General features: G+C 43.9%; 1 protein-coding gene across 5 annotated transcripts in view; it reads left to right on the top strand.

The window, feature by feature from the left end:
• Window positions 1-13914, top strand: part of IDO2 (indoleamine 2,3-dioxygenase 2) — a 59809-nt gene that overhangs the window by 24372 nt on the left and 21523 nt on the right. Inside the window, exons 3-6 of one of the 5 annotated variants that reach the window (XM_064368836.1) lie at window positions 2788-2907; window positions 6417-6535; window positions 9311-9325; window positions 12961-13060. In XM_064368836.1, coding sequence (XP_064224906.1) covers window positions 2788-2907; window positions 6417-6535; window positions 9311-9325; window positions 12961-13060 — 354 coding nt within the window. Of the gene's footprint in view, window positions 1-2787; window positions 2908-6416; window positions 6536-9310; window positions 9326-10599; window positions 10666-12960; window positions 13061-13914 lie in introns of all 5 variants that reach the window. The other 4 variants (XM_064368838.1, XM_064368839.1, XM_064368837.1 and 1 more) reach the window with 4 other exon arrangements.

Genomic DNA, 13914 nt, shown 5'->3' with positions numbered 1-13914 from the left:
AACGTTGAAAATATACATCCTATTAATTAAGAACCCCCTTCTTGGCCAGGTGCCGTGGCTCATGCCTGTAATCCCAGCATTTTGGGAGGCCGAGGTGGGCTGATCATCTTAGATTGGGAGTTCGAGACCCACCTAAGGTTGAGAAATCCGGTCTTTATTAAAAATACAAAATTAGCTGGGTGTGGTGGCATGCCGCTGTAGTCCCAGCTACTCGGGAGGCTGAGGCAAGAGAATCTCTTGAACCTGGGAGGTGGAGGTTGCAGTGAACCCAGATCACACCACTGCACTCCAGCCTGGGCAATAGAGCAAGACTCTCTCTCAAAAAAAAAAAAAAAAAAAACCCAACAGAAAAATACCTCCCTTCTTGTGTATGTAAATACCTTAGAGCTTCCTAGGCATGTGTACCCTGAAAGGTATGAAAGTGTTATTTTTCATAGCAAAAAAAAATGTGAAAATAAATGAACTGCTGATGTATCCAGTAATGATGAAGGTCAAAGCCATAATGTTGATGAGAAGAGGAAATTATAGGATATCCTGTATTCAGTATGATTCTATTATGTTAACTTCAAAAGCATTCAAACTAAATAATAAATACATTTTGAGATGGAGTCTTGCTCTGTCTCCCAGGCTGGAGTGCAGTGGTACCATTCCGGCTCACTGCAATCTCCACCTCCCAGGTTCAATCTATTCCCCTGCCTCAGCCTCTCGAGTAGCTGGGAGCCACCACACCTGGCTAATCTTTGTATTTTTGTGGAGATGGGATTTCACCATGTTGGTCAGGTTGGTCTCGAACTTCTGACCTCATGTGATCTGCCCGCCTCAGCCTCCCAAAATGCTGGAATTACAGCTGTGAGCCACCGTGCCTGTTCAATAATATATTGTTCAGCGATCATATGTATGTGAATTTTGAAGAATATATAAATAGCAAGAAAATAATGAATACACAATTCAGCAAATAGATACCCTTGAGGAGTAAGCAGGATATTACAATGAATGAGAGGTACACAGAGGGTTGCAAAAATTTTGGTCAAGTTCTATTTCTTAAGCTGAGTGATGAGTAAATAAGTGTTTGTTTATGTATACTCTTTAGGCTGTTAATAGGCATTACATGTGTTAATTTATGTTCATAGTATATAAATTCATGAATAACTTCTAACAGGAAGTTATTCCTATTAGAAATACAAAATATTCAGCAGAAAATAATGCAAACATATTTCCCTGAATCACGTTGCAGTTTCTAAAGAAATGTTCATGACGGTTCTGAGATGCTCCTCAAACTGCATTTTTGTTTTAAGAGGGAAAATCACATATCCGGCCCTCCCACACTGAGGTCAGAGACTTTCAAAATATTAGTTGAGTAGCATTAAGAAAAGCATTCAAGGTAGAGTACCTTTCTATTATGATGGAAACCCACAAATTAGTATTTCTGGTTTGAGTTCAATATTATTTCTACTAATTCATAGACTTTTAATACACCAGTCATCAGAGACAAATAATTTTGTGCTCATGTCCTCAAAGTCATTTACAATTCAGAACAAATTGACTTAGGAATAAAATGTCATCAATATTTTTTATTCATTTGTGAGAAAAGTGTTAATAATTTTCTAATAGTATATCTTTCCAATGGGTCTAGCGATAATAAAAATAATTATATAATGTTCAAAATAAATTATTAAACAACAAACTGAAAAAATTTTAGAACATATGTATTAAAGATTAAGATCCATAATACAAAATGTATTCTATGAAATCAATAAGGTAAAAAAATGCTTAGTCTCAAGAATAAACCAAAAATGCTAATGAAAACAGTAAAATATCTGGTGTTTGGATAAGACAGGCTTGTAAAAGTTGCCATGCAAGACACCTAGGAAATAAGTTCACTCAGTCCTGGGAAAACAGTGAAAGATCTGATTTTGCCCAAGAGATTGTCAATAAATTTAAAATGTACTTAATAAAAAACTGCTGTTTTAATGCTTACCTGGTTCCTGTTAAAAAGCAACATCTCAAGGCCGGGCAAAATGACTCACGCCTGTAAGCCGAGCACAGTGGGAGGCCAAGGCGAGAGGATTGCTCCAGCTGAGAAGTTTGGGTTTGAGACTAGCCTGGGCAACATAGTGAGACCCCCATCCCCACAAACAATTTTAAAATTAGCCAGATGCAGTGGCACATGCCTGTAGTCCCAGGTACTCAGGAGGCTGAGGCAGGAGGATTGCTTGAGCCCAGGTGTTCAACGCTGCACTGAGCTATGATTGCTCTACTGCACTCCAGCCTGGGCAATAGGGCAAAACTCTGTTTCTAAAAGGTCAGGGGTTGTGTTCTGCTCCGGTCTGATGGAGAGACGGGCACCCACCGCACAGGGCTGTCGCAGGGTCAGCGATGGCAAGCAGGCCACAGTGTTTGGATAAAACAGGCTCGTAAAAGTTGCCACGCAAGACACCTGGGAAAAAAGTTCGCTCAGTTCTGCGAGTTAAGCATCTTACAACATTCCAGCCAAGCAGGGGCTTCGGAATGGAGATGGGAGGCTGGCACAGTCATGGGGACAAGCTGTGGGCTTGGGTGGGTGGTTAGATACTTCCTGAGCCAAGTCGTGTGGACCACCTCCCATACTGCAGGGTCCTGGGTCTGGGGATAAATGGGTGTGTGTGCGGGCTCCTCGTTCCTTCATTAAAATATAACCCATTGCCTTGCACCTAAAGGCCCCTTCACATCCCAGGTCCCCGGTCCCCGCTCCCTCCCCTGTCCCCGTTCCCATCCCTCCTCTGACGGTATTTGGACCTCCACAAACAGATGCCCCTGCTGAGCTGCCAGTTCCTGAAGGGTCACCGGGAGCAGCGCCTGGCCCACCTGGTCCTGAGCTTCCTCACCATGGGGTATGTGTGGCAGGAAGGAGAGGAGCAGCCTGCAAAGGTGAGGGCCAGAGAGCGGCTCCTCCTGTTACCTGGCAGGTTGGCTGCACCTCGAATAACGGGCGCTCTGCTAGGTGCTATGCTGTTTTCCTGGAAAATGGGTGCTTTCTTCTTCTTGATGGGCATCAGTTGAAGCAAGGGTGAAGGGCCCATTTATTTTATGATTATTATTTATTATTTATTTTATTTTGGGACAGTCTCACTCTATCAGGCTGGAGTGTAGTGGGGTGATCCTGACTCACTGCAACTTCCCCTCCCGGTTCAAGCAATTCTCCTGCCTCAGTCTCTGGTAGCTGGGACTACAGACACCTACCACCATGCCTGGCTAATTTTTATATTTTTAGTAGAGACAGGTCTCACCATGTTGCCTAAGCTGGTCTAGAACTCTTAACTTTGGGTAATCCACCTGCCTCGGCCTCCCAGAGTGCTGGGATTACAGGCATAAGCCACTGCGCCCTGCCTGAGGGCCTATTTAGATGAAGGATTTTTTTCTTTTTCAGACTAAGAAGATAATTTGCTTTTTAAACTGATAGCTATTTCTTCCTTTTATAAGCTTTTGAATTTTTTTTTTTTTGGCACCCTCTCCCAAGAATGTTTGAAGAGCTGTATTTGAAGGTAGATTGCTTTTTTGCTTTAAAACAGAGTCGCACCATGTTGCCCAGGCTGGAGTACAGTGGTGCAATCACAACTCATTACAGCCTCAACTCCTTGCAGGTTCAAGCAATCCTCCCACCTCAGCCTCCTGAGAAGTTGGGGCTACCAGCACATACTGCCACACCCAGCTAATTGTTAGAAATTTTTTGCAGAGATGAGGGTCTTGCTCTTTTGCCCAGTCTGGTCTTAAACTCCGGGCCCCAAGCAATCCTCCTGCCTTTGCCTCCCAAAGTGCTGGGATTATAGGCATGAGTCACCATGCCGGGCCTGAAGACAGACTCTGAGAATTCATTGAAACCTTACAGCATCTTGTACTATTATGTATATAAATTATCTAGGTTGCACTTCCTAATCCTGTGAAATAAATGGAGCTCTACCGGCCCGTTTTGCAACTGAAAACCACAGGCACTGAATTCCTTAAGCAAGGTCAGATAGCAAATTAGTGGAAAAACCAAGGTCAGCACTCAGATCTTCTCATTTTCCTAGTGCAGCCTTCTTTCCCCAGAGGCCACATTGATATTTACAACACTCATCTTTATTTTTTTTTCATGCTGCTTTCTATCCAGCCAATCATACAGGGATATCTTTGTGTTTTGCAGATATTCCTTTCTTTTCTTTTCTTTTCTTTTCTTTTTTTCTTTTTTTGAGATGGAGTTTCGCTCTTGTTACCCAGGCTAGAGTGCAATGGCGTGATCCAGGCTCACCGCAACCTCTGCCTCCTGGGTTCAAGCAATTCTCCTGCCTCAGCCTCCCGAGTAGCTGGGATTACAGGCACGCGCCACCATGCCCAGCTAATTTTTGTATTTTTAGTAGAGACGTGTTTTCACCATGTTGACCAGGATGGTCTCGACCTCTTGACCTCGTGATCCACCCATCTCGGCCTCCCAAAGTGCTGGGATTATAGGCGTGAGCCACCGTGCCCGGCCTAGTCAGTCTTTTAATAATTCATCTAAATCTCCTTTGAATCGTTGTATAACTTTTTACAGTCTCCACCCACAGTGTCAGTTACTATTCCTCTTCATTTCTAAAAACATGCCTTTCCCAGAAATCAGGGAGTTACCCTTGTCCTATAACTCCACGGTGAAGAGAGCAGCCCGCGCCCATTGTATTTGCCTGACTGATCTTACCTTTTGTTTCTCAGGGAAACACATGAGACTCAGGGAAGAGGAAAGCGTAGAGTCACTTCAGCCTTGTTATTTGTCAGTGCATCTCATTTTTTTTTTTTTTTTTTGAGACAGAGTTTTGTTCTTGTTGCCCAGGCTGGAGTACAGTAGCCGTGGTGTGATCTCAGCTCACTGCAACCTCTACCTCCCGGTTCCAAGAGAAATTCTCCTGCCTCAGCCTCCTGAGTAGTGGGGATTATTACAGGCAACTGCTAACTGCTACCACACCCGGCTAATTTTTTTGTATTTTTAGTAGAGACAGGGTTTCACCATGTTGGCCAGGGTGGTCTCGAACTACTGACCTCAGGTAATCCACCCACCTCAGCCTCCCAAAGTGCTGGGATTACAGGCATGAGCCACAGCGCCTGACCAGTATGTCTCATTTTTAAAACAGTGTGTCTGATGCTGAAAAGTTTGAAGTCTAGGCACAACCCAGTGGGTTCTCTTTATACCATCCCCTCCCCAGACCATTATCCTAAATTGGGGTCTAGGGGAGAGAAGAGCGATGGTGGGGGGAGAAGCCTCCAGCTCCCAGTTGTGTCCTGGTAGTTCCAGGGGACCAGCGAGGCTCCTCATCCACCACCCTGCCTCGGATCACCTTTCACTTCCTGTTTCTCCTCCCTTGACTTTTAAGCTCAGAAAGTACTTGGTTTTCCAGTGCCTTCTGAGGAAAGTTTACCCAAGGTTCACATTGCAAAACGCTTTAAAGCTCTTTGTTGTTTTCCACCCATGAAACAATTCTGTCCCAAATCTAACATTTCAAGGGAAACAAGAAGGCAAAAGCAGAGCATCCTTAATGGAAATTTTATCTTAAGGAGAAATGAAAATGGAGATGGAAGAGGGGGCGCAGGGATGGGGTTTGAATCTAGACTCGTTCAGCCCTTACTCCCATAGAGACCCCCAAGCAGCATTTCTGGACTTGAGGCTGATAAAGTGCTTTGGAGGGTCCCTCGGATAAAAAAAGGGTAAAGGGGGTCTGTCCTGAGGGGTTTACTTGAAGGTGTTACTGGTTTGACTTATAAAGTGAGAGACAGAGTCAGTTTCTCCACAGGCTGAGGCACTCTATCCTCATGCTTCTCTAGGGCGCTGGGGTCTCCCCTGGCTCATACCCGGTGCACAAAGAGGTTTCTACATCTAGCTGTACATCTGTATCAGTCAATCAATCAATACATCTGTCTGTCATCTATCTATCAATCTACCTATCTATCATCTCTACCATCTATCATCTATCGATCTATCATCTTCTATGTATCTATGTCTCTCTCTCTCTCTCTCTCTCTATATATATATATATGTATTTCTATCCACCTACCTACTTATCTATCTATCAATAATTTTTCTATTGATAATCTTTTTGGGCCCCAGTTTCCATTTAATTTTTTTGGTAATGCCTTTCTTTGCACAATCAGTTTGCAGAGGCTATTTTATATTCTATGTGTATGTGTGTGGTCCAACATTGTAATTTTTACATATATTTCACCATGTACACAAGTATAAGCAGTATTTCCACTTTTCATTAACAGAAAGATATGTGTGTGGCGTATAAATGTGCATCACTCAAGTAATTCAAGCTTGGTTCCCAGGTCATTTCTGTACCACAGGATTGCTGGAATAGAATAAAAGGCAACTACGTTTATTTCCTCTGCTGCAATCTTTCTAGACTATGCTAATTGTCCGGATTTATATCTGAAAGGTTCTACCAAGGAATCTTGCCCTTCCGCTTGTCGAGGTCTCCAGGAACTTGGGGCTCCCTCCTATCCTGGTCCACTCAGACTTGGTGCTGACGAACTGGACCAAAAGAGATCCAGATGGGTAAGGAAGGAAGAGAATCCTTTGAATTTCCCCAGACAGAAACTCCACCAGAGGCAGTCTCGTGACTTTAACTTTTCCCACAGGAAATGCCCAGGCATTTTTATAATTAGGGATATTCATGTTTATAATCTGCTTTATGGTTCCAAAGAAGGGTTGAGCTGGACCAAAAATTCAAAAGTCACAGGTTCTGGAAGTTTCCTCTCAATGCACTCTGACCACATTGGCTCAGATCATTTTGTCTTGTTTATTTCCATACCACGTGTCAATTTCTCAACCTGACCTTCAAGCTCCTGCAAAATCAGATTTTATTTGTTCTTTCTCTTCAAACTGTTTATTCCCTAAGATGCCCTCCATTCATATTAGATTAGAACCAGTGGTTTTGATAAGTGATCATTATATAGTGACCAGAAGTGAATGACTATTGAAGAATTCAGAGCAGATGCTCCGGGTGTGCTGGATTGAGAATTTGATTAACAATTCCATCTATTCCACCAAACTTACATCATTCCTTTGACAGTTGGTCTGGGAATAAGAGCATTTGTCTGTAGAAGGAATAGCATGAGTTTTTAACAAACAAGAAATTCAATAAACAGTCAGAATTGGACAGATGATGGAAAATGTTAAATTTTCCTTTCAGCTTCCTTTTCTCAGCCAAATGAAAGAGACAGCACTTTCTTTTGTGGCTAATTACAGCAGCTGAAGATTCATGGAGGTTGAATATGAGGAAGAACTTCCTCAGCCATGGTCTTGCCAGAGGAGATGATGAGAATCCACTTAAAAGGGTTACATATTTAGTAGACAGCCTAGATTTTAGGAGTAATTTATGTGCCTCGACCAGGCACAGTGGCTCACGACTGTAATCTCAGCACTTTGGGATGCCAAAGCAGGTAGATCACCTGAGGTCGGGAGTTCAAGGCCAACCTGGCCAACATGGAGAAACCCCATCTCTACTAAAACTAAAAAAAAAAAAGCTGGGTGTGGTGGCAGGAACCTGTAATCCCAGCTACTTGTGCAGCTGAGGCAGGAAAATTGCTTGAATCCAGGAGGCAGAGGTTGCAGTGAGTGAGACTGTGCCATTGCACTCCAGCCTGGGTGATGAGAGCAAAACTCTGTCTCAAAAAAAAAAAAAAAAAAAAAAAAAATGTGTTCCATTGGAAGAAGTGAGCTTGGGCCATCTCATCTCTCTCAGGAGCTCTGAGCCCAGGAGGTTTATGATTTCTGCAATTATGAATTGTAATCTTTGATTCATTCTGCTTTAGTAACAAAATGGGTGACCACTGAAAGCTGCTGAATCTGGGTAAGAATTTGGATGGAAAAAATGATAAATATATGTGCATAACTTATTCTGTTCAAGGTATTTCATATTGAATAAGCTGGATTTATTATTCAAAGAGAAAGACAGAATAAGAAAAGGTTGAAGGGAAAATGAGAAAATGACTATGCTAGAATGGTAGTCAGAAGTGCAACAACAGGTGGACGCAGTGACTCACACCTGCAATCCCAGCACTTTGGGAGGCCCAGGTGGGGGGGATCACATGAGGTTAAGAGTTCAAGACCACCCTGGCCAACAAGGCCAAACCTTCTCTCTACATTAGCCAGGTGTGGTGGTGGGTGCCTGCAATCCCAGCTACTTGGGAGGCTGAGGCAGGAGAATCACTTGAACCTGGGAGGCGGAGGTGGCAGTGAGCTGAGATTTCACCACTGCACTCCAGCCTGGGTGACAGAGTGAGACCCTGTCTCAAAAACAAACAAACAAAACAAAAATAAAAGAACAACAACAAAAAAACTATTAATAGTTTTCTAGGAAGTGACAGCGAAGGGGTAGTTTAATTCCAGAGATGCAGACACAGTTCTGGGTCTCACCAGTTATTCTGCTTGTTAATCATCTTTTGAAGCCTTTTAATATGCCTAGCACAGAGCTAAGTGCTATGAAGAAATAAAAGAAATAGAAGCAAAGTACTCCCCATGTGGGTTAAATAACAAGACACTCATGACAAATGTCAAAGAGTGGCTCAAACAGTATGTCCTTTAGAATTTCAGAGAAATGACGTCAATACAGGCTTCACAAATGAGCAAAATTCTTGGTGAGGGGGCAGAGCTTGATGTAAGGCAAATCTTAAAAGTTGAGTAGGAATCGACTAGCTAGAACAAAATGTGGGTTTGTGGTAAATACAAAAATGTAAGAGGAGTGAATTAATTAATTATTTAATTAATTTCTCTAAGACGGAGTCTTGCTCTGCTACCCAGGCTGGAGTGCAGTGGCATGATCTCAGCTCACTGCAACCTCCGCCTCCTGGATTCAAGCAATTCTCCTGCCTCAGCCTCCCGAGTAGCTGGGATTACAGGCACCCACCATCACCCTCGACTAATTTTTGTATTTTTAGTAGAGACAGGGTTTCATCGTGTTGACCAGGCTGCTCTCGAACTCTTGACCTCATCATCTGCCCGCCTCGGCCTCCCAAAGTGCTGGGATTACAGGCATAAGCCACTGCACCCAGCCTAATAATTTATTGAGATGGCCACAGGCCATATATTGTGGGGCTGAAATGTGAGTGGAGATGTTGCTCACCCTTTATCATACAGCATCCCATAGTCCAGCCACAGCCTGCGGAATTCATTGTGTGGATGTGTGTGTGTCTGCAGCGCCTTGAACACAAGTGTGCGTGCCTGCAGACATGTGACCCTAGAAGTTATTAATACATCTCGTTTACAAACTGAATTGCTTTTTATTTCTTTTTTTCTCTTTGTGGTTACCGATAACTGAAATTGGGCTAGCTTCCTGGAAATTGGGTAAGTTCTCAGAAATCCTTTACTCACTTTAGAATCCAGGTCAGCTTTAAAATCTTACAATAAAACAAAGAAGAAGGCATGGTAAATTACATGTAAAGTACAATATCAACTACATAAATGCATAAAAAATATGCTAGAAGGAAATGTGCCTAAAATTTATAGTCTAAAAATTAACAGTGGCTGCCTCTTCCTTGTATGGATTGGGGATTTTTTTTTTTTTTACTGTATTTTCCAGTCTGTACATAATAAAACAAGTAACATGCAATGTAAACAACACAAAATGAAAATGTTACCAAATTTCAGTGGCTGTTTAAAGTTTAACATTTTTTTTTTGAGACTTAATCTTATTATGTTGCCCAAGTTGGAGTGCAGTGGCGTGTTCTCGGCTCACTATAACCTCTGCCTCTGGGTTCAAGCAATTCTCCTGCCTCAGCCTCCTGAGTAGCCAGGATTACAGGTGCCCACCACCATGCCTGGCTAATTTTTGTATTTTTAGTAGAGACAGGGTTTCACTACGTTGGCCAGGCTGGTCTTGATCTCCCGGCCTCAGGTGATCCACCCACCTCAGCCTCCCAAAGTGCTGGGATTACAGGCATGAGCCACTGCGCCCAGCTGAAGTTTAATGGTTTGGAAAAAATATTTCTCATCTCACGATAACTTCTGTGGGAGGCCAGATTGATGGTAGTGGTTTCCCTGGCAACAGAAGAATCCCTTTGCAATACCTTGTTATTACATAGACTGGAGCTCATGGGGCAGGTCTGGTCCACACACCCTTAGGCTCCGCTTCTCCTGGCAAACAAAAATAGCCTCTGATCCAATGTTGCCTCTTCCATCATCAAACCCATCAAACAAGAGTGTCCAGTAGAAAAACTGGGCAGTTGAGTGTTAGAAGGTGAATATATCATTTCCCAAGCTAATGTCGCTGCTGGAACAATGTAAGTCTTGACTTTGTCTTGGTTTGTTTTGGTTTGAAATTGTTTGTTTTTCATCTTTGTCTCATTCTTAAAATGTGAAGGGCAAATTTGATCCGAAGAATTAAGATTTTAGGTTTTGTAGCTATTTTAATCCATTTAAATGACAGCAGGTCATTTAGAAATGATTCCTCTGTAACAGCTTTTCAGATCCCACTCGAATGTACAGCATTGGGTTTAGAGATAGATAGATAGATAGATACATAGATAGATACATAGATAGATGATAGATAGATAGACAGAGCTTGCTTGGCTCTGTGTCCCCACCCATATCTCATGTCAAATTTAATCCCCACATGTCAGGAGACGGACCTGGTGGGAGATGACAGGATCATGGGCGTGGATTTCCCCAGTGCTGTTTTCATGATAGTGAGTGAGTTCTCACAAGATCTTCTTCTCTCTCTCTCTTTTTTTTTTTTTCCAATGGAGTCTCTATCAGCCAGGCTGGAGTGTAGTGGCACAATCTCGGGGCGCAACATCTGCCTCTGGGGTTCAAGCGACTCTCCTGCCTCAGTCTCCCACGTAGGTGGGACTACAGGCGTGACCCACCACACCCAGCTAATTTTTTTTTTTTTTTTAGACGGAGTCTTGCTCTGTTGCCAAGCTGGAGCACAGTGGCACAGTCTCAGCTCACTGTAACCTCCGCCTCCCGGGTTCAAACGATTCTTCCGCCTCAGCTTCCCGAGTAGCTGGGACTACAGGCGCGTGCCAAATGCCCTGCTAATTTTTGTGTTTTTAGTAGAGACGGGGCTTCACCGTGTTGGCCAGGATGGTCTCGATCTCTTGACCTTGTGATCCACCCGCCTCAGCCTTCCAAAGTGCTGGGATTACAGGCGTGAGCCACCGCACCCGGCCACACAGCTAATTTTTGTATTTTTAGTAGAGACGGGATTCCACCATGTTAGCCAGGCTGAACTCGAACTCCTGACCTCAGCTGATCCACCCACCTTGGCCTCTCAAAGTGCTGAGATTATAGGCATAAGCCACTGCGCCCGGCCAGTTCTCACAACATCTGATGACAAAAGTATGAGACTCGGCCAGGCGCGGTGGCTCACGCCTGTAATCCCAGCACTTTGGGAGGCTGAAGAGGGTGGATCACAAATCTCAAATTTGACATGAGATATGGGTGGGGACACAGAGCCAAGCAAGCTCTGTCTATCTATCTATCATCTATCTATGTATCTATCTATGTATCTATCTATCTATCTATCTCTAAACCCAATGCTGTACAATCGAGTGGGATCTGAAAAGCTGTTACAGAGGAATCATTTCTAAATGACCTGCTGTCATTTAAATGGATTAAAATAGCTACAAAACCTAAAATCTTAATTCTTCGGCACAAGGTCAGGAGATCGAGACCATCCTGCCCAACGTGGTGAAACCCCGTCTCTACTAAAAATACAAAAAAATTAGCTGGGCATGGTGGCTCACGCCTGTAGTCCCAGCTACTCCGGAGGCTGAGGCAGGAGAATTGCTTGAACCCGCAAGGCGGAGGTTGCAGTGAGCTGCGATAGCACCACTGCACTCCAGCCTGGCACCTGGTGACACAGCGAGACTCTGTCGCAAAAAAAAAAAAAAAAAAGTGTGACACTTCCCCCCACCTCCTGCCACCATGTAAGATGCTTACTTCTCCTTCATCCATGACTGAAAGTTTCCTGAGGTCTCCTAACCATGCTTTCCATTAAGCCTAAGGATCTCTGAGTCAATTACACCTCGTTTCTTTATAAATTACCCGGTCTCAGGTAGTTGCTATAGCAGTGTGAGAACGAACTAATATACATTTATATGGATTAGAAGCAGCACTGGCCTAGTTGTGAAACTCTTTCCAGCCTGGTCCTGTGATTGGCTATATGACCCTGGGGAAGCTACTCTGTTTCTCTGGGCTGTGGTTTCATACCTGTAAACAAACAAACAAACAAACAAACAAACAAACAAACAAAAACAAAAAAACAGGCCGGGCGCGGTGACTCACGCCTATAATCCCAGCACTTTGGGAGGCCGAGACGGGTGGATCACGAGGTCGAGATAGAGACCATCCTGGTCAACATGATGAAATCCCGTCTCTACTAAAAATACAAAAATTAGCTGGACATGGTGGCTCACGCCTGTAGTCCCAGCTACTCGGGAGGCTGAGGCAGGAGAATTGCTTGAACCCAGGAGGTAGAGGTTGCAGTGAACCGAGATCGGGCCACTGCACTCCAGCCTGGGCAAGAAGAGTGAAACTTCGTCTCAAAAAAAAAAAAAAAAAAAAAAAAAGCATGGACTTAGCTGTTGCCTGGGTCTCTAGCTCCAAGACTCTAGCTTTTGTTAGGAATGACATGATGGGCCATAGAACTGGCTCTGTGGAGAATCAGCTACATCTCTTACTAGGAACTTCTCATTTAGCCAGTTACTCCACTGCGGGGATGGTCCAGGACCATCAGGGCCATGGTAGACACTGGGAGGCTGCCTGTCAAGTGAACATGAGATTGAACTCATCTGTTCTCTTTCCTCCCTGAATGTTGCTGAAGGTAGATGCTCATCCTCAGGGATGTCTAATGGAGAGGAAGCAGTTGTGCAGTAATTAAATAATTGCAGTTATCTAATTCAGCAGGGACCTCTGGGCAGTGAGTATTCACCGTACAGTCTTCACACCTCTAACCACGTGATCCTCTCCTTCCCAAGGAACCTGGAAACCATCATCTCATTTCCTGGGGGAGAGAGCCTGCATGGTTTTATACTGGTGACTGTTTTGGTGGAGAAAGCAGCAGTGCCTGGGATAAAGGTATCTTCTCACTTGATAGCACCTTTTCCTTTTAAATGAGTTTGAGCTTTGGATTTCTCACTACAAATGAACATAGACCCTGTCCTGCTTAGTTCAAGTCTGAGAGAAGAGATCTAAGTTCTAGGTCACCATATTCGCTCCCGTTTCTCAATTCCTATAAAACTTGGAATAGACCTTATGTCCATTCAATGAACAGGCATTGTTCTGGGCAATGGAAAATTGGATCAAAGAAGACAGACATTGTCCCAGCCCTGACAGAAGTTCATGACAGATGCTGTGGATCACGATGATTTAACGTGGATTACAGGCGTGAGCCACCGCGCCCGGCCTCAAACCGGAATTTCTTCAGGAGTCAGACAGGTACCAGGAAGGCTGGATAGAAGACAAAAGACAGTGGTGCAGCCTGTGGTCAGCTACAGTGCTATAGGAGATGTTAATGCCTTGCCTAAAAATATTTCAGTTAGATTTCTGCCTTCCCTTACTACCTTCCTTTTTTTTTTTTTTTCCTGAGGTGGAGTCTCATTCTGTCACCCAGGCTGGAGTGCAGTGGCGTGATCTCGGCTCACCTCAAACTCCACCTCCTGGGTTCAAGCGATTCTCCTGCCTCAGCCTCCTGAGTAGCTGGGATTACAGGCATGTGCCACCACGCCCAGCTAATTTTTTTATTTTTAGTGGAGATGAGGTTTCACCATGTTGGTTAGGCCTCGAACTACTGACCTTGTGTTCTGCCCATCTCAGCCTCCCAAAGTGCTTGCATTACAGGTGTGAGCCAACCCTACATCCCTTGATAAGCATTGAGCCCCTACTGTGTCCTCAATGGGATGACCCATTGCTGGCATGATTATTACAGCACT

The sequence above is a fragment of the Aotus nancymaae genome, unplaced genomic scaffold (assembly GCF_030222135.1).
Source record: "Aotus nancymaae isolate 86718 unplaced genomic scaffold, 86718_ANA_hifiasm-v0.15.2.pri h1tg000079l, whole genome shotgun sequence".
Lineage (NCBI taxonomy): Eukaryota > Metazoa > Chordata > Mammalia > Primates > Aotidae > Aotus > Aotus nancymaae.
This window is presented reverse-complemented; position numbering and strand designations above follow the sequence as displayed.